The sequence below is a fragment of the Thalassophryne amazonica genome, chromosome 6, assembly GCF_902500255.1.
Source record: "Thalassophryne amazonica chromosome 6, fThaAma1.1, whole genome shotgun sequence".
NCBI lineage: Eukaryota > Metazoa > Chordata > Actinopteri > Batrachoidiformes > Batrachoididae > Thalassophryne > Thalassophryne amazonica.
The window spans coordinates 129485975-129506606 of NC_047108.1; the positions used below are offsets into that span (position 1 = coordinate 129485975).

The following is a 20632-nucleotide window of genomic DNA, read 5'->3' on the forward strand; positions in this document are numbered from 1 at the left end:
GAGGAAAAATAGAATCAAAGCCCAGAGACGGCCAAAATCCTGACACATTTCCATTCGGAATACATAGCATACAGTTCACAGTGGTGGGTAAGGCAGCTACTACCAGTGATAAATCTCAGCACACAGTGGTACAACGGAGACAAGAACTGTAAACAAGTGTTTGAAGCACACAAATCAAGTACAGGCAGAAAAGTAGCAGTTATCAGATGCTTTGAGCTCTGAGGGAGAAATATCACTTGTTCCTATAAAGAACCCGAGCTTCACCCTCAATTTAGAGATCAAATGTTTAAAATGAACTTTGAAAGAAAGCTGCACATTAATAATTAAACCCAGGTACTTGTATCTACTGAATAGTTCAAGAGTTTTATCTTGGGCAGTTTTGATTAATGTATGTTCTCAGAGGAAACAGATGAATTTGAAAAAAAACACAACAACATTATTTTGGATTTTTCAGCATTTAAAACCAATTTAAATTTCTGCAGATGAATCTGCACTGCATCAAAGGCAGTGAAAGCATGAATTCAAATCAATCAATCAATCAATTTTTTTATATAGCGCCAAATCACAACAAACAGTTGCCCCAAGGCGCTTTATATTGTAAGGCAAGGCCATACAATAATTATGTAAAACCCCAATGGTCAAAACGACCCCCTGTGAGCAAGCACTTGGCTACAGTGGGAAGGAAAAACTCCCTTTTAACAGGAAGAAACCTCCAGCAGAACCAGGCTCAGGGAGGGGCAGTCTTCTGCTGGGACTGGTTGGGGCTGAGGGAGAGAACCAGGAAAAAGACATGCTGTGGAGGGGAGCAGAGATCGAACACTAATGATTAAATGCAGAGTGGTGCATACAGAGCAAAAAGAGAAAGAAACAGTGCATCATGGGAACCCCCCAGCAGTCTACGTCTATAGCAGCATAACTAAGGGATGGTTCAGGGTCACCTGATCCAGCCCTAACTATAAGCTTTAGCAAAAAGGAAAGTTTTAAGCCTAATCTTAAAAGTAGAGAGGGTGTCTGTCTCCCTGATCCGAATTGGGAGCTGGTTCCACAGGAGAGGAGCCTGAAAGCTGAAGGCTCTGCCTCCCATTCTACTCTTACAAACCCTAGGAACTACAAGTAAGCCTGCAGTCTGAGAGCGAAGCGCTCTATTGGGGTGATATGGTACTACGAGGTCCCTAAGATAAGATGGGACCTGATTATTCAAAACCTTATAAGTAAGAAGAAGAATTTTAAATTCTATTCTAGAATGAACAGGAAGCCAATGAAGAGAGGCCAATATGGGTGAGATATGCTCTCTCCTTCTAGTCCCCGTCAGTACTCTAGCTGCAGCATTTTGAATTAACTGAAGGCTTTTTAGGGAACTTTTAGGACAACCTGATAATAATGAATTACAATAGTCCAGCCTAGAGGAAATAAATGCATGAATTAGTTTTTCAGCATCACTCTGAGACAAGACCTTTCTGATTTTAGAGATATTGCGTAAATGCAAAAAAGCAGTCCTACATATTTGTTTAATATGCGCTTTGAATGACATATCCTGATCAAAAATGACTCCAAGATTTCTCACAGTATTACTAGAGGTCAGGGTAATGCCATCCAGAGTAAGGATCTGGTTAGACACCATGTTTCTAAGATTTGTGGGGCCAAGTACAATAACTTCAGTTTTATCTGAGTTTAAAAGCAGGAAATTAGAGGTCATCCATGTCTTTATGTCTGTAAGACAATCCTGCAGTTTAGCTAATTGGTGTGTGTCCTCTGGCTTCATGGATAGATAAAGCTGGGTATCATCTGCGTAACAATGAAAATTTAAGCAATACCGTCTAATAATACTGCCTAAGGGAAGCATGTATAAAGTGAATAAAATTGGTTCTAGCACAGAACCTTGTGGAACTCCATAATTAACTTTAGTCTGTGAAGAAGATTCCCCATTTACATGAACAAATTGTAATCTATTAGATAAATATGATTCAAACCACCGCAGCGCAGTGCCTTTAATACCTATGGCATGCTCTAATCTCTGTAATAACATTTTATGGTCAACAGTATCAAAAGCAGCACCTAGGTCTAACAGAACAAGCACAGAGATGAGTCCACTGTCCGAGGCCATAAGAAGATCATTTGTAACCTTCACTAATGCTGTTTCTGTACTATGATGAATTCTAAAACCTGACTGAAACTCTTCAAATAGACCATTCCTCTGCAGATGATCAGTTAGCTGTTTTACAACTACCCTTTCAAGAATTTTTGAGAGAAAAGGAAGGTTGGAGATTGGCCTATAATTAGCTAAGATAGCTGGGTCAAGTGATGGCTTTTTAAGTAATGGTTTAATTACTGCCACCTTAAAGGCCTGTGGTACATAACCAACTAACAAAGATAGATTGATCATATTTAAGATTGAAGCATTAAATAATGGTAGGACTTCCTTGAGCAGCCTGGCAGGAATGGGGTCTAATAAACATGTTGATGGTTTGGATGAAGTAACTAATGAAAATTACTCAGACAGAACAATCGGAGAGAAAGAGTCTAACCAAATACCGGCATCACTGAAAGCAGCCAAAGATAACGATACATCTTTGGGATGGTTATGAGTAATTTTTTCTCTAATAGTCAAAATTTTGTTAGCAAAGAAAGTCATGAAGTCATTACTAGTTAAAGTTAATGGAATACTCAGCTCAATAGAACTCTGACTCTTTGTCAGCCTGGCTACAGTGCTGAAAAGAAACCTGAGGTTATTCTTATTTTCTTCAATTAGTGATGAGTAGAAAGATGTCCTAGCTTTACGGAGGACTTTTTTATAGAGCAACAAACTCTTTTTCCAGGCTAAGTGAAGATCTTCTAAATTAGTGAGACGCCATTTCCTCTCCAACTTACGGGTTATCTGCTTTAAGCTACGAGTTTGTGAGTTATACCACGGAGTCAGACACTTCTGATTTAAAGCTCTCTTTTTCAGAGGAGCTACAGCATCCAAAGTTGTCTTCAAAGAGGATGTAAAACTATTGACGAGATACTCTAACTCCCTTACAGAGTTTAGGTAGCTACTCTGCTCTGTGTTGGTATATGACATTAGAGAACATAACGAAGGAATCATATCCTTAAACCTAGTTACAGCGCTTTCTGAAAGACTTCTAGTGTAATGAAACTTATTCCCCACTGCTGGGTAGTCCATCAGGGTAAATGTAAATGTTATTAAAAAATGATCAGACAGAAGGGAGTTTTCAGGGAATACTGTTAAGTCTTCTATTTCCATACCATAAGTCAGAACAAGATCTAAGATATGATTAAAGTGGTGGGTGGACTCATTTACTTTTTGAGCAAAGCCGATAGAGTCTAATAATAGATTAAATGCAGTGTTGAGGCTGTCATTCTCAGCATCTGTGTGGATGTTAAAATCGCCCACTATAATTATCTTATCTGAGCTAAGCACTAAGTCAGACAAAAGGTCTGAAAATTCACAGAGAAACTCACAGTAACGACCAGGTGGACGATAGATAATAACAAATAAAACTGGTTTTTGGGACTTCCAATTTGGATGGACAAGACTAAGAGACAAGCTTTCAAATGAATTAAAGCTCTGTCTAGGTTTTTGATTAATTAATAAGCTATTATTATTATATCATTTACCAACAGGGACTTAGAAGAGAGAGACCTAATGTTTAATAGACCACATTTAACTGTTTTAGTCTGTGGTGCAATTGAAGGTGCTATATTATTTTTTCTTTTTGAATTTTTATGCTTAAATAGATTTTTGCTGGTTATTGGTAGTCTGGGAGCAGGCACCGTCTCTACGGGGATGGGGTAATGAGGGGATGGCAGGGGGAGAGAAGCTGCAGAGAGGTGTATAAGACCACAGCTCTGCCTCCTGGTCCCAACGCTGGACAGTCACAGTTTGGAGGATCCAAGAAAATTGGCCAGATTTCTAGAAATGAGAGCTGCTCCATCCAAAGTGGGATGGATGCCGTCTCTCCTAACAAGACCAGGTTTTCCCCAGAAGCTTTGCCAATTATCTATGAAGCCCACCTCATTTTTTGGACACCACTCAGACAGCCAGCAATTCAAGGAGAACATGCGGCTAAACATGTCACTCCCGGTCTGATTGGGGAGGGGCCCAGAGAAAACTACAGAGTCCGACATTGTTTTTGCAAAGTTACACACCGATTTAATGTTAATTTTAGTGACCTCCGATTGGCGTAACCGGGTGTCATTACTGCCGACGTGAATTACAATCTTACCAAATTTACGCTTAGCCTTAGCCAGCAGTTTCAAATTTCCTTCAATGTCGCCTGCTCTGGCCCCCGGAAGACAATTGACTATGGTTGCTGGTGTTGCTAACTTCACATTTCGCAAAACAGAGTCACCAATAACCAGAGTTTGATCCTCGGCGGGTGTGTCGTCGAGTGGGGAAAAACGGTTAGAGATGTGAACGGGTTGGCGGTGTACACAGGGCTTCTGTTTAGAACTACGCTTCCTCCTCACAGTCACCCAGTCAGCCTGCTTTCCCGGCTGCTCGGGATCTGCCAGGGGGTAACTAACGGCGGCTAAGCTACCTTGGTCCGCACCGACTACAGGGGCCTGGCTAGCTGTAGAATTTTCCACGGTGCGGAGCCGAGTCTCCAATTCGCCCAGCCTGGCCTCCAAAGCTACGAATAAGCTACACTTATTACAAGTACCGTTACTGCTAAAGGAGGCCGAGGAATAACTAAACATTTCACACCCAGAGCAGAAAAGTGCAGGAGAGACAGGAGAAGCCGCCATGCTAAATCGGCTAAGAGCTAGTAGCTACGCTAAGCTAGCGGATTCCTAAAAACACGCAAAGTGAATAATGTGTAAATAATTTAGAGGTGATTCAGCAGAGGGAGTGCTTTAGTTAAGGCACGTGAAGATTACACTGTGAAACAAATCGTTATCTAGTTAACTAGATCAATCTAACTGCGCAGATTAAACAGCTAACAGATACAGCAAAACACCGCTGTGCTCCGGAACAGGAAGTGATACAATACCGCAGTGAGAGCCAACCACCAGTAGAGGCAAGCCACGGCAAATGCCTGTGTGATTGAATTGGAACAGCAGTAAATGATAGTATCATCTGTACAAAGATGGGAAGAAGCCAGTGGTGGTCCTAGAGTGATTTACTCCCCGGGCGAAACCCCCTGCGTGCCCCCCCCCCCCCCCCCCCCCCACCGCGCACACTAAAGTGGCCACCACCTCTGCCCCACCACCCATGAAAACACTAACTTCGTCCAGAACACCCACAATCCCACAAATTAACTCACAACAGCTATTTTCAAGAACAAATTTCCGGTTTTAATGTCTACTGCAATAACAAACACAAAGATAAACAATAATTACTTCAATAAAGTTTTTGAACATAAAAAAACAAAAGACTCAGTGACTTCATATTACAACTATGTACAGTACAGGTATTTAAGAAAGCACAACTGCACTACAGCACCACCCGATGGTCAAAATATTGCACAAGTCATTCAGTTTTACCAACAGAGTGCACTTTGCATTATCATAGAGTATCATTCACCATAATGAACAAGACTTAAACCGCCATTAAAGTCGCACCATATAAATAACAAAAGAAGTTAATCTGTATATTACAGAATACCATGAAGTGACAAAAAATGTACAAAAAAAAACCCCCTATACATTAAAGTGGCAAAAATGGTCAAACACAATCATGTATCATAAATAAATGAACTAACGACAGAGGTAAATTCTATACCCATTAATGTACACATAAGAAGAAATAACAAACACTATTGTGTATCATAAGTAACAGGAAGCAACAAGTGAAGAAGTTAACACTCTTTAAAGGCAAAAATGGCAAACCACAATAATTTGTCATAAATAACAAGAAGTGAAAAAGAAGTAAGAGGAAAACAGTCTATATACAAACGTTTGCAGGAGGCATCATAATTGTTTTCCACAGTGCTCACTATCTGTGATGTGAAAGTCCATCCAGTAGGAGCATTTCTGGGCAACCTTGAGCAGCCTGCAGACTCAAGAAAAGACATCCTCTTTGTGGATTTAGAGAAAAATGTGGCAAACCCAGAGAGTGATGCAAAAAATATTCTGCATTTAGCCCCCTGAGACAGAACCAGATTCAGTCTGTGTGCAGAGCAATGCACAAACATTGACCTGGGGGCTGTTGCTTTAACTTTGGCCTGCAAACCATTGAGAGCTGAAGCCATGACAGCAGCCACGGCTTCTTCATAAGGAAGACTATCAAATGGTTTCACCAAAATCCACAACATTGAAATTGGCTGCCATTATGTGCAGCTTGCTACCTAGCTGGGACTGGCGCGAGGCTCGTGTGAAGTTTGTCCGCCTGTGAGCGCTTTGTGACGGTAAAGGAGCTCAGCAGCACCCGCTGCTCGGTAGGAACAGAAACTGAGATAGAAGACAGAAAGAGTGATAGAAGTCAGTCTGCAAACACAAGCAGCTACAAAAAAACACCAGAAATAGAAGCTCGATTTGTCGCTAGTCGTTTTTAACAAAGAAAATGCCGCTAAGAGGATTAGGAAAGTCTCCGGTTCAACTCAGAAAAGAATGAAAATTAAAAAATGCTCCCACGGATGTTTACACCAAAAGATCGCTGATTAGCTCATTTCGCTGTCAATCAAAAAGGGATTCAGCCTCAGACAGATCATCCAATCATCATGCAGAAGCTGAGCGTCCGGGCCGGCCGAGGCCCGCCCACTGCCCCATAGACCCCCAGACACGCTGAGCGTCCGATGGGCGGGACAAAGCTCAGCATTTATCCAATGACTCGTCTCGTTTCGCTGCAGTCTTTGTTTCACTATTAAACTCTGTAAAGTACTGTGAAGCTGCATGAATACGTAAATCAATACATACCTTTTTCCTTTGCTCGTTTCTCCTTTTCTTCTTTCTTTTTCTTTCGAAATTGGGCACCTGATGGCTTTGATCGTTTCCTATCCATGATTATGTCTTACTCTGTTTCGACCACCTCCTCGTCCAAACATTGAATGATTCCCCCCTCCCCCTGCACAAACTCTGCACTGTGCAGCGTTGTTCACCTAACGCGAGAGGTGAGATGGGGAGGGGGGGGGGGGGCGCTCTGCAGTAACGTAACCACGAACTCCCCTGTCAGGACAACTCCCCCCCCCCCGTTTTATTATTATTATTATTATTATTATTTTTTGGACAGGTTTTTTTTTTGTTTGTTTGTTTTTTTTGTGTGACCGTTTTTGTTTTGTTTTTTTCCGCACGCTCGTGCCGCCCCCTCCCCGCAATGCCACCCCGGGCGGCTGCCCAGTCGGCCCGCCTTCAGGACCGCCCCTGGAAGAAGCATTAGATAAGGTTACACACAGATCATTAATATAGGTTGTGAACAGGGAGGGTCCTAAGACTGAACCTTGAAGTATACCTTTTGTGACCTCAAGGAAAGTGGAACTAACTGTAGCCATCTGAACACAAATAATCTGCCAAACAATCTGCAAAGTGCAGTCCTGGCAAGTGGATGGTTTAAAGCACATACTTTTCAACGGGAAACGGGAAGGAATAGTGCTCTGTGGAATAGGGGCATTAATTTAATACATTTCATGAAATCTATATTTTAAATATTTTTATTTTGGGAAATTTTGTCCAGATTCAAATGGATTTATCCATGCGGACTGTGCTACTATTGGTGTATTTCAATTGTCATGTTGTTAGTTTAAATATCAGTGCAGACGTATTATATTAGGTGAACATCTGTCAAAACAGACTTACCTGTAAAGGTGTCTGCTGTGTCTGGATTCTTCTTTGCTCAGGAAATAGCTGATCAAGAAAGAAATAATAATTTACAGACACAACAATTTACTCATAACCTTTAGAGAACTTCAGATTCAGTCATTAAAATTATTCAAAATATCAATTAATCATCACAAGAACACATTTATAGCTACTTCACATTGTTAATAAAATCACTGCATTACTTTATTTGTATTCATGACAGCCAAATAATTATTTTAGAAGTGGCTGTACATCAGTATATATTTAATATAGTGAAGTCTGTACAGCTGTATGCAAAGGTTTGGGTACCCCTGATAATTTTCATGATTTTCCTTTATAAATCACTGGTTGTCTGGATCAGAAATTTCAGTTATATATATCATATAGCAGACAAACACATTGATATTTGAGAAGTGAAATGAAGTTTCTAGTATTTACAGAAAGTGGGCAATAATTATTTAAACAAAATAAGGCAGGTGCATAAATTTGGTCACCCTTGTCACTTTATTGATTTGAATACATTTAGCACTAATTATTGGAACACAAAGTTGGTTTGGAAGCTCATTGAACCTTGAACTCCTTACACAGTGAATCCAGTCATGAGAAAGGGTATTTAAGGTGGCCATTTGAAAATGTTTCTCCTCTTTGCATCTCTTATAATGAGTGGCAACATGGGAGCCTCTAAACAACTCTGAAATGGTGTGAAAACAAAGATTGTTGAACATCATAGTTTAGGGGAAGGATACAAAAAGCTATCTCAGAGATTTCAGCTGTCAGTTTCCACTGTGAGGAAAATAGTGAGGAAATGGAAGAACACAGGCACTGTTGTGAAAGTGTCGTGACACGGACCCACAACAGGGGGCGTTAATGAACGGACAATGGATAAGCCAAAAGTAACAATTTAATGTTGTGAATCGCACAACGACGTACAGACAATAACAATATGGTGGAATGTCAATTATACACCAGGTGACGTGTGGGCAGGCTCGACGACAGAAGACGCCTGGCGAGAGAAGAGCCGGATCCCACACAGCTTCCACCACCAATGGAGCTGAAGAACACCGGAGCTGCCAAGCCCTGCGCCCCAGGTGGCCGCTGTCTTCAGCAGTCAGACCCGGTACTGCTGGCAGAGAACAGAGACAGTCCTGATGAGTGTGAGTTCGCACACTCAGTAATCCCACAGTCTGTATACAGTTAGGAGGGAAAACCTCCACCTCCAATCACACACTCGTGCAGCTCCTGTCTAACCACTTATCTGGTTGGGGTGTGAGGCGAAGACGTCGCTGATCACACCAAACGCCAATCCCACAGATAAGGCAACACCCACAGGAAAACGGCTGCAAAGAAGTTCAGACTATTAGTCAGTGTTAAGTACAGCAGAGAATATTACCTGAATGGTAGCTGATTTCTCGGCGGGGAGGTGGAGTTGCAGTCCGGCCTTTATGGTGGTGGTGATGAGTAGTGGATGAGTGACAGCTGGTACGGCTGATGAGTGACAGCTGTCACTCCCGGTCGCTCCGACGCCCTCTCGTGCTTGAAGCCCGCACTTCAAGCAGGACGCCATCTTGTGGTGGTGGGCCAGCAGTACCTCCTCTTCGGCGGCCCACACAACAGGCACAGTACTAGTTAAGGCCCGAAGTGGCAGGCCAAGAAAAATCTCAGATAAGCTGAAGTGAAGGATGGTGAGAATTAGGGATGTGTATCAATAAGATTTTATTGATATCGATACCATTATCTATTCTGCTTATCAATCGAATTCCTTATCGATTCCCTTATCGATACTTCTTGTGAATTTTTTGTGTACTAAAAGTAGGCTTTACAGGTTTTCTATGTCAGCGGGTCAAAGAGCTTTTCTTATCATGCGCCCGCTCTGGAACAGTCTTCCTGCGACCATGAGGCAGTTGGAGTCCATGGACATTTTTAAGTCAAGACTTAAAGCCTATTGTTATTCTCTTTCTTATGAATAGTTTTTATTTTTTTATCTGTTTTATTCTTTTACTTCTGTTTTTAATTATGTATTTTTTTTATTTTTATGTATTATTTAAATTTTTTATGTTAACTCAGCCACATGGGGTGTGCAGCCAGTACATTCTGAGTGCTGGTCCCAAGCCCAGATAAATGAGGAGGGTTGCGTCAGGAAGGGCATCCGGCGTAAAACAAGCCAACCCAACTATGCAGACTAAGAACTGAACTTCCATACCGGATCGGTCAAGGCCCGGGTTAACAATGTCCGCCACCGGTGCTGTTGCCCAACAGGGTGCCGGTGGAAATTGGGCTACTGCTGGGTAAAGACGACGAAGAAGAGGAGGAGAACGTTTCCACAAACAGTGGGAGAAGAGGAAAACTAGAAGGGTGGAAATGAGAGTGGGGACTTTGAATGTTGGTAGTATGACTGGTAAAGGGAGAGAGCTGGCTGATATGATGGAGAGGAGAAAAGACATATTGTGTGTGCAAGAGACCAAGTGGAAGGGAAGTAAGAGTAGGAGCATCGGTGGTGGGTACAAGTTGTTGTGCCATGGTGAGGACAGGAAGAGAAATGGTGTTGGGGTCATTTTAAAGGAAGAGTATGTTAAAACTGTGCTGGAGGTTAAGCGAGTGTCTGACAAGGTGATGAGTATGAAGTTGAAAACTGAAGGGGTGATGATGAATATCATCAGTGCATCCCACAGGTAGGTTGTCAGATGAAGGAGAAAGAAGATTTCTGGAGTGTGTTAGATGAGGTGGTGGAGAGTGTGCCCAAGCATGAAAGAGTGGTGATAGGAGCGGACTTCAATGGGCATGTTGGTGAAGGGAACAGAGGTGATGAGGAAGTAATGGGTAGATATGGTATCAAGGATAGGAATGGGGAAGGACAGATGGTAGTTGATTTTGCAAAAAGGATGGAAATGGCTGTGGTGAATACCTACTTTAACAAAAGGGAGGAGCACAGGGTAACATATAAGAGTGGAGGAAGGTGCACACAGATGGACTACATTCTTTATAGGAGATGCAAGCTAAAAGAAATCACAGACTTTAAGGTGGTAGCAGGAGAGAGTGTCACTAGACAGCATAGGATGGTTGTTTGTAGGATGACTTTAGAGGTAAATAAGAAGAAGAGAGTGAGAGCTCAATAAAGGATCAGATGGTGGAAGCTGAAGGAGGAAGACTGTTGTGTGAAATTTAGCGAGCAGGTGAGAGAAGCACTGGTAGGAGGGGAAGCAATTTTGGACAACTGGAAAAGTACTGCAGATGTGGTGAGGGAGACAGCTAGGACAGTACTGGGTATGACATCTGGACAGTGGAAGGAAGACAAGGAGACTTGGTGGTGGAATGAAGAGGTCCAGGAAAGCATAAGGAGAAAGAGGTTGGCGAAAAGGTTTTGGGATAGTCGGAGAGATGAAGAAAGTAGACAGGAGTACAAGGAGATGCGGCGTAAGGCGAAAAGAGAAGTGGCAAAAGCGAAGGAAAAGGCATATTGTGAGCTGTACAAGAAGTTGAATAGTAAGGAAGGAGAAAAGGACTTGTACTGATTGGCCAGACAAAGGGACAGAGCTGGAAAGGATGTGCAGCAGATTAGGGTGGTAAATGATGCACATGGTAATGTGCTGACAAGTGAGGAGTGTGTGCTGAGAAGGTGGAGGGAATATTTTGAAGAGCTGATGAATGAAGAAAATGAGCGAGAGAAAAAGCTGGATGATGTGGTGAGAGTAAATCAGGAAGTACAAGAGATTAGTAAGGATGAAATGAGGGCTGCTATGAAGAGGATGAAGAGTGGAAAGGCAGTTGGTCCAGATGACATTCCAGTGGAGGCATGGAAATGTCTAGGAGAGATGGCAGTAGAGTTTCTAACCAGATTGTTTAATAAAATCTTGGAAAGTGAGAGGATGCCTGAGGAGTAGAGTCAAAGTGTGCTGGTTCCTATTTTCAAGAACAAGGGTGATGTTCAGCGCTGCAGTAACTAGAGGCATAAAATTGATCAGCCACAGCATGAAGTTATGGGAAAGAGTAGTAGAAGCTAGACTTAGAAAACAGGTGAAGATCTGTGAGAAGCAATATGGTTTCATGCCGAGAAAGAGCACTACAGATGCAATGTTTGCTGTGAGAATACTGTTGGAGAAGTACAGAGAAGGACAGAAAGAGTTACATTGTGTGTTTGTGGACTTAGAAAAAGCTTATGATAGGGTGCCAAGAGAAGAGCTCTGGTACTGTATGAGGAAGTCTGGAGTGGCAGAGAAGTATGTTAGGGTAGTGCAGGACATGTACAAGAATAGTGTGACAGCGGTGAGATGCGCAGTCGGAATGACAGACGCATTCAAGGTGGAGGTGGGATTACACCAAGGATCAGCTCTGAGTCCTTTCTTGTTTGCAGTGGTGATAGACAGGTTGACGGATGAGATCAGACAGGAGTCCCCATGGACTATGATGTTTGCAGATGACATTGTGATCTGTAGTGAGAGTAGAGAACAAGTTGAGTCTAGTCTGGAGAGGTGGAGATATGCTTTGGAGAGAAGGGGAATGAAAGTCAGTAGAAGCAAGACTGAGTACATGTGTGTGAATGAGAGGGAGCCCAGTGGAATAGTGCAGTTACAAGGAGTAGAAGTGGTGAAAGTAGATGAGTTTAAATATTTGGGGTCAACTGTTAGGACTTTTATGTGTTCCTAGAGTGAATAAAAAGTCTACTGGTCACAGAGCTTTCTGCTACCATGCCCCAGCTCTGTGGAACGATCTCCCGGCACACGTACGGCAGTCGGACACTGTGGAGACTTCTAAATCATATCTAAGACTTATTTGTTTTCCTTGTTTTATCATTAGTGTTATTATGTGTTTTTATTCTTGTATTCTTTTATGGTTTTGTCTTTTTATTGTGTTTTTAAATTTTTAATTCAGTTTTTTCTGTTTTTATTACGTTGTGTGAAGCGTGTTGAGATGGTTTCATCGTGAATTGGAGCTATATAAATTAATAAATTTGAATTTGAATTTTTAACTGTTCAAAGTAATGGAGAGTGTGGTAGAGAGGTGAAGAAGAGAGTGCAGGCAGGGTGGAGTGGGTGGAGAAAGGTGGCAGGAGTGATTTGTGACCGAAGAATATCAGCAAGAGCGAAGAGGAAAGTTTACAAGACAGTAGTGAGACCAGCTATGTTGTACGGTTTAGAGACAGTGGCACTAACAAAAAGACAGGAGGCAGAGCTGGAGGTGGCAGAGCTGAAGATGTTGAGCTTCTCTTTGGGAGTGACAAGAATGGACAAGATTAGGAATGAACATATCAGAGGGACAGCTCAGGTGGGACGGTTTGGAGTCAAAGTCAGAGAGGCGAGATTGAGATGGTTTGGACATGTGCAGAGGAGGGACCCAGGGTATATAGGGAGAAGGATACTGAGGATGGAGCCACCAGGCAGGAGGAGAAGAGGGAGGCCAAAGAAGAGGTTTATGGATGTGCTGAGGGAGGACATGCAGGTGGCTGGTGTGACAGAGGAAGGATTCAAAAGGAGTTTATTGTCATATGCACATAGGAACACGTTCCCTGCACAATGAAATGTGTTTACTGCATTTTTACCCATCCTAATTGCCAGTTAGGAGCAGAGGTCACCTTTTTTGGCGCCCGGGGACCCAGCTCCAGATGTATATCCCTGCCCTGGGTCACGAGCAGGGCTGAGCAAACCTTGACCAGCCTCATGACACACTTAACAAACAACATACATAAGCCGGTCCGGTACATGAACACATATAAAAGCACACACAAGAATTGGGAAAAGAAAAACCTCCATTGCTGCTGTGTTGAACTCACGCAGCACCACTGGAGAGCAAAAAAAACCCATAGCACAGAAAAACAGTCATAACAAAAAAAACAAATCACAACAGATGACAGACGACAGCCGAGACTTGGATGTGTCCAGTGTCCAGACAGACAGCCCGGAAGGCCGCGCGTGTGGCGCCATTGACAGGCCTTATCTGTCCACCCTGGGGGGGGATCCCAGTCCTGAATCAGTCCACCAGAGTCTCAAGGTCCCACAGTCAACATCTCAGGACTGGGAAGGGAGGGAGGGAGGGGAAGACGAAGAGGCGGGGGAAACGAGGAGCGAGGCTATCAGGAGTGTTCCAGCGGCCTTGAAGGACAGCTGGTGTTTAGGAACCAAATAGATATCCAGATTAACAGACGCCTGGCAGAATCCACAGTCCGAAACTTCAGAGTGGCTCCCAAATACGTCTGAATAGAGGAGAGATGTGGTCTCACAGATGATCAAAGCGGTTTTCCAGTGCAGCCGTTCTCCCCGAGATGGATTCCAACGTGCGGTTGACACCCGCCGACTGAGCTGACACTGCCCTTCCAATTGAATGAGTCATGTGGGGCAGCCTGGACGGGCCAATTAATGCCGCCTCCACCTTCTTAATTTTCCGGTAAACCAGTGTTATGGCCGCCCCACACAGCAGAAACCTGGTCACTACAGCTCCAAATAAGTAAACATCTTCAACGTCCTCCACAGACAACGTGTACAGGCACATGACTTGCCACCTCTGCCAGCTGTCCATCACGTAACCCGCCACATGTGTCCCGGCAGGACAGGTCGGGTCCTCCGCTCCCAAGTGTCTTGTGGAAAAAATAGTATCAATTGCGTTCAGAGACCACTTGATCAGATCCATTTTGCCGTTTTCCAGAGGAGCAGGGCTGGCAGCCTCACAGACAAAACACGCTACAGTAGCAGGAAAGTTGGGGAGGGAGGAGGAGAGAAAAATGCGACCGTCCCGACCGAGAGCAAGAAGGAAGGAAGGAAGGAAGATACAGAGGACAGGGTGAGATGGAAACGATTGATCTGCTGTGGCGCCCCCTAACGGGAACAACTGAAACACAAAGAAGAAGAAGATTTTAATTTTTTATGTTGAACTCTTCTACATGAGGCTCCTTGATACGGCTTTTGTTGTGATTTGGCGCTTTATAAGCCGATTAAATTGAAATTGAACAACATTTTATTGAGTCTTAAAGTAAATAAATATGAAATTGGTCTCTGGATCCTTAAACTTTGGACATAATAAACGCTACATGGTGGATCCTTGATCTCTGGACATAAATAGAAATAAACAAAATCTGTAGTTATTGTCAAATGCATTTCCTTTCAGACATTATTGGCATGAATGTCTTTCCATATATCTGAGCTTAACTCTTACAGCTGCTGTGCTGCATGTCAGGATGTAATTTATAAAGAATGCAGGACGTCTCATTTTGGGAGGAAAAAAGTTTTAGTCGATTATAGTTTCTTGTCTGTATTACAACTAGGGATGTCCCGATCAGGTTTTTTTGGCCCCGATCCGATTCCGAGTCATCTGATTTTGAGTATCTGCCGATACCGAGTCCCAATCCGATACTTTAAAAAACTGAATGAACAATGAACAAATGCTAAATATATAATATTTTCATTTTAATCACCTTATTTTATTATTTAGCACTTAAACAGTGCACTTCTCCTTGAGGTAGCTTGAACAATCAAGTAATAATCTACCAGACTTAAAAAATGTACAAATTTCCACATTATTTTATTTGTCTAAAAAAAAATGTCAAAGGTTCCTTATGTTAAACAAGAAATGATCTAATCTGAAATAACAGGTGGTTTTAATTTATAGATGAAAGGTTTTTAAAGAACCATTTAATTGATTTTGTTATTTTAATTACAAGTGTTCTAAACTTTTATAAACAGTAATCAGCAATTTTGAGGTAACAAACAACAACAACAAAAAAACATTTCCAAGGATTTTTCTTCAGACACGTGGTTTCTGCACTGATCTGTAGTTCAAATCCCCGCCTGACTGGAAAATCACTAAGGGCCCTTGGGCAAGGCCTTTAATCCCCTATTCTTCCCGGTGTGTAGTGAGCGCCTTGTATGGCAGCACCCTGACATCGGGGTAAATGTGAGGCATAATTGTAAAGCGCTTTGAGCGTCTGATGCAGATGGAAAAGCGCTATATAAATGCAGTCCATTTACCATTTCTACAAATCAGTGGTTTCTGCCACTAGTCTTCCGTGTTTAGGCCCAACGCGTCATTCCTATTGGACAGCGCGAAGCTACGTCACAGCTCAGAGCGTCGAAAGTTCAAAAGTCAACTTGAAAAGTAAAAGAAAAAAAAAAAAACAACTTACATTTGCGTCCTGACAGTCCTCAGTGTCCCTCTAATGCTTTATCAGTGTTGAACAAGTTCAGAGCAGCGCAGTGAACGTGAATGAAGACGGAAGTTCTTTAAGACATGCTCCTAAATGTGATGAGTGCACACGTTGCTCGTGCACACCATCTCTCGTTCCGTTTTGCAGACAAACGATCACAGGACAATTTTGTTTTTTTTTTCTTTTTGTTAATCAGATGACAGATCATCGTCCTGAAGACTTGGTCAGCACCGGGTCCTGCTGCGCACGGAGGGATGACTGAGCAAGAGTTTTGGTGGGAAGTGTCCATCATCCTCTTGTCGTTCCATCGAGGTATAAGGCTGAGCGCGTAAACACACCAAGAGCAATTCTGCGAAAGAAACTTTGCGTGCGTAACTCCCCCCACCTCTGTCCGGTTGAACTTATGTTTTTCTTTTGTTCAATTAAAAAAAAAAAAGTTTGGGTTGAACTTTGACCGCGTCAGCCTGCTGACAAGCGGCAATGCGCGCTCCCGACAGAAGCGTCACGTCAAAAGCCGAGCTAAAGCGACGCTTCTGACGCCTCTAAAAAGCAACGCGTCTCACGCCTCTGACGCTTCCCACGTGTGAAAGGCCCATTAATCTGCAATAACGAGCCTGAAATAGCGCTGATCAAAATAATGAGGATAAAATCTATATTCCTGATCGGGTCCGATCAGGAATCCGAATGTCCGATTTCGATCAAGTCTGATACCACGTGATCGGGCCCGATTTCTGATCACGTGATCGGATCGGGACATCCCTAATTACAACATTTGTAAAGAGGTGTCATTTTATTTAAAGCGGGAATTTATTTTGAAGTTATTAATTCCGACCGGACTCTGTCTCTGCAGAGACCTCCTGTCTTTTTGTTAGTGCCACTAAGCCGTACAATATAGCTGGTCTGACTACTGTCTTGTAAACTTTCCCCTTCACTCTTGCTGATATTCTTCGGTCACAAATCACTCCTGCCACCTTTCTCCACCAAGTCCACCCTGCCTGCACTCTCTTCTTCACCTCTCTACCACACTCTCTATTACTTTGAACAGTTGACCCCAAATATTTAAACTCATCTACTTTCACCACTTCTACTCCTTGTAACTGCACTATTCCACTGGGCTCCCTCCCATTCACACACATGGACTTAGTCTTGCTTCTACTGACTTTCATTCCCCTTCTCTCCAGAGCATATCTCCACCTCTCCAGACGAGACTCAACTTGCTCTCTACTCTCACTACAGATCACAATGTCATCTGCAAACATCATAGTCCATGGGGACTCCTGCCTGATCTCATCTGTCAACCTGTCCATCACCACTACAAACAAGAAAGGACTCAGAGCTGATCCTTGGTGTAATCCCACCTCCACCTTGAATGAGTCTGTCATTCTGACTGTCCATCTCACTGCTGTCACAATATTCTTGTACATGTCCTGCACTTCCTCATACAATACCACAGCTCTTCTCTTGGCACCCTATCATAAGCTTTTTCTAAGTCCACAAACACACAATGTAACTCTTTCTGTCCTTCTCTGTACTTCTCCAACAGTATTCTCACAGCAAACATTGCATCTGTAGTGCTCTTTCTCAGCATGAAACTATATTGCTTCTCACAGATCTTCAACTGTTTTCTAAGCCTAGCTTCTACTACTCTTTCCCATAACTTCATGCAGTGGCTGATCAATTTTATGCCTCTGTAGTTACTGCAGCGCTGGACATTACCCTTGTTCTTGAAAATAGGAACCAGCACACTTCGTCTCCACTCCTCAGGCATCCTCTCACTTTCCAAGATTTTATTAAACAATCTGGTTAGAAACTCTACTGCCATCTCTCATAGACATTTCCATACCTCCACTGGAATGTCATCTGGACCAACTGCCTTTCCACTCTTCATCCTCTTCATAGCAGCCCTCACTAACTTCCTTACTAATCTCTTGTACTTCCTGATTTACTCTCACCACATTATCCAGCTTTTTCTCTCGCTCATTTTCTTCATTCATTCAAATGAGGTGGGCTTCATAGATAATTGGCAAAGCTTCTGGGGAAAACCTGGTCTTGTTAGGAGAGACGGCATCCATCCCACTTTGGATGGAGCAGCTCTCATTTCTAGAAATCTGGCCAAATTTCTTAAATCCTCCAAACCGTGACTATCCAGGGTTGGGACCAGGAAGCAGAGTTGTAGTCTTACACACCTCTCTGCAGCTTCTCTCCCCCTGCCATCCCCTCATTACCCCATCCCCGTAGAGACGGTGCCTGCTCCCAGACTACCAATAACCAGCAAAAATCTATTTAAGCATAAAAATTCAAAAAGAAAAAATAATATAACACCTTCAACAGTTAAATGTGGTCTATTAAACATTAGGTCTCTCTCTTCTAAGTCCCTGTTGGTAAATGATATAATAATTGATCAACATATTGATTTATTCTGCCTAACAGAAACCTGGTTACAGCAGGATGAATATGTTAGTTTAAATGAGTCAACACCCCCGAGTCACACTAACTGTCAGAATGCTCGTAGCACGGGCCGGGGCGGAGGATTAGCAGCAATCTTCCATTCCAGCTTATTAATTAATCAAAAACCCAGACAGAGCTTTAATTCATTTGAAAGCTTGTCTCTTAGTCTTGTCCATCCAAATTGGAAGTCCCAAAAACCAGTTTTATTTGTTATTATCTATCGTCCACCTGGTCGTTACTGTGAGTTTCTCTGTGAATTTTCAGACCTTTTGTCTGACTTAGTGCTTAGCTCAGATAAGATAATTATAGTGGGCGATTTTAACATCCACACAGATGCTGAGAATGACAGCCTCAACACTGCATTTAATCTATTATTAGACTCTATTGGCTTTGCTCAAAAAGTAAATGAGTCCACCCACCACTTTAATCATATCTTAGATCTTGTTCTGACTTATGGTATGGAAATAGAAGACTTAACAGTATTCCCTGAAAACTCCCTTCTGTCTGATCATTTCTTAATAACATTTACATTTACTCTGATGGACTACCCAGCAGTGGGGAATAAGTTTCATTACACTAGAAGTCTTTCAGAAAGCGCTGTAACTAGGTTTAAGGATATGATTCCTTCTTTATGTTCTCTAATGCCATATACCAACACAGTGCAGAGTAGCTACCTAAACTCTGTAAGGGAGATAGAGTATCTCGTCAATAGTTTTACATCCTCATTGAAGACAACTTTGGATGCTGTAGCTCCTCTGAGAAAGAGAGCTTTAAATCAGAAGTGTCTGACTCCGTGGTATAACTCACAAACTCGTAGCTTAAAGCAGATAACCCGTAAGTTGGAGAGGAAATGGCGTCTCACTAATTTAGAAGATCTTCACTTAGCCTGGAAAAAGAGTCTGTTGCTCTATAAAAAAGCCCTCCGTAAAGCTAGGACATCTTTCTACTCATCACTAATTGAAGAAAATAAGAACAACCCCAGGTTTCTTTTCAGCACTGTAGCCAGGCTGACAAAGAGTCAGAGCTCTATTGAGCTGAGTATTCCATTAACTTTAACTAGTAATGACTTCATGACTTTCTTTGCTAGCAAAATTTTAACTATTAGAGAAAAAATTACTCATAACCATCCCAAAGACGTATCGTTATCTTTGGCTGCTTTCAGTGATGCCGGTATTTGGTTAGACTCTTTCTCTCCGATTGTTCTGTCTGAGTTATTTTCATTAGTTACTTCATCCAAACCATCAACATGTTTATTAGACCCCATTCCTACCAGGCTGCTCAAGGAAGCCCTACCATTATTTAATGCTTCGATCTTAAATATGATCAATCTATCTTTGTTAGTTGGCTATGTACCACAGGCTTTTAAGGTGGCAGTAATTAAACCATTACTTAAAAAGCCATCACTTGACCCAGCTATCTTAGCTAATTATAGGCCAATCTCCAACCTTCCTTTTCTCTCAAAAATTCTTGAAAGGGTAGTTGTAAAACAGCTAACTGATCATCTGCAGAGGAATGGTCTATTTGAAGAGTTTCAGTCAGGTTTTAGAATTCATCATAGTACAGAAACAGCATTAGTGAAGGTTACAAATGATCTTCTTATGGCCTCGGACAGTGGACTCATCTCTGTGCTTGTTCTGTTAGACCTCAGTGCTGCTTTTGATACTGTTGACCATAAAATTTTATTACAGAGATTAGAGCATGCCATAGGTATTAAAGGCACTGCGCTGCGGTGGTTTGAATCATATTTGTCTAATAGATTACAATTTGTTCATGTAAATGGGGAATCTTCTTCACAGACTAAAGTTAATTATGGAGTTCCACAAGGTTCTGTGCTAGGACCAATTTTATTCACTTTATACATGCTTCCCTTAGGCAGTATTATTAGATGGTATTGCTTAAATTTTCATTGTTACGCAGATGATACCCAGCTTTATCTATCCATGAAGCCAGAGGACACACACCAATTAGCTAAACTGCAGGATTGTCTTACAGACATAAAGACATGGATGACCTCTAATTTCCTGCTTTTAAACTCAGATAAAACTGAAGTTATTGTACTTGGCCCCACAAATCTTAGAAACATGGTGTCTAACCAGATCCTTACTCTGGATGGCATTACCCTGACCTCTAGTAATACTGTGAGAAATCTTGGAGTCATTTTTGATCAGGATATCATATTGTAAGGCAAGGCCATACAATAATTATGTAAAACCCCAACGGTCAAAACGACCCCCTGTGAGCAAGCACTTGGCTACAGTGGGAAGGAAAAACTCCCTTTTAACAGGAAGAAACCTCCAGCAGAACCAGGCTCAGGGAGGG

At 42.4% G+C, this 20632-nt stretch overlaps 1 protein-coding gene across 1 annotated transcript in view; it reads right to left on the reverse strand.

Moving 5' to 3' along the window:
• Nucleotides 1–20632, reverse strand: part of LOC117513115 (inactive dipeptidyl peptidase 10) — a 108032-nt gene that overhangs the window by 69567 nt on the left and 17833 nt on the right. The window contains exon 2 of the mRNA XM_034173452.1: nucleotides 7735–7782. Coding sequence (XP_034029343.1) covers nucleotides 7735–7782 — 48 coding nt within the window. The remainder of the gene's footprint in view (nucleotides 1–7734; nucleotides 7783–20632) is intronic.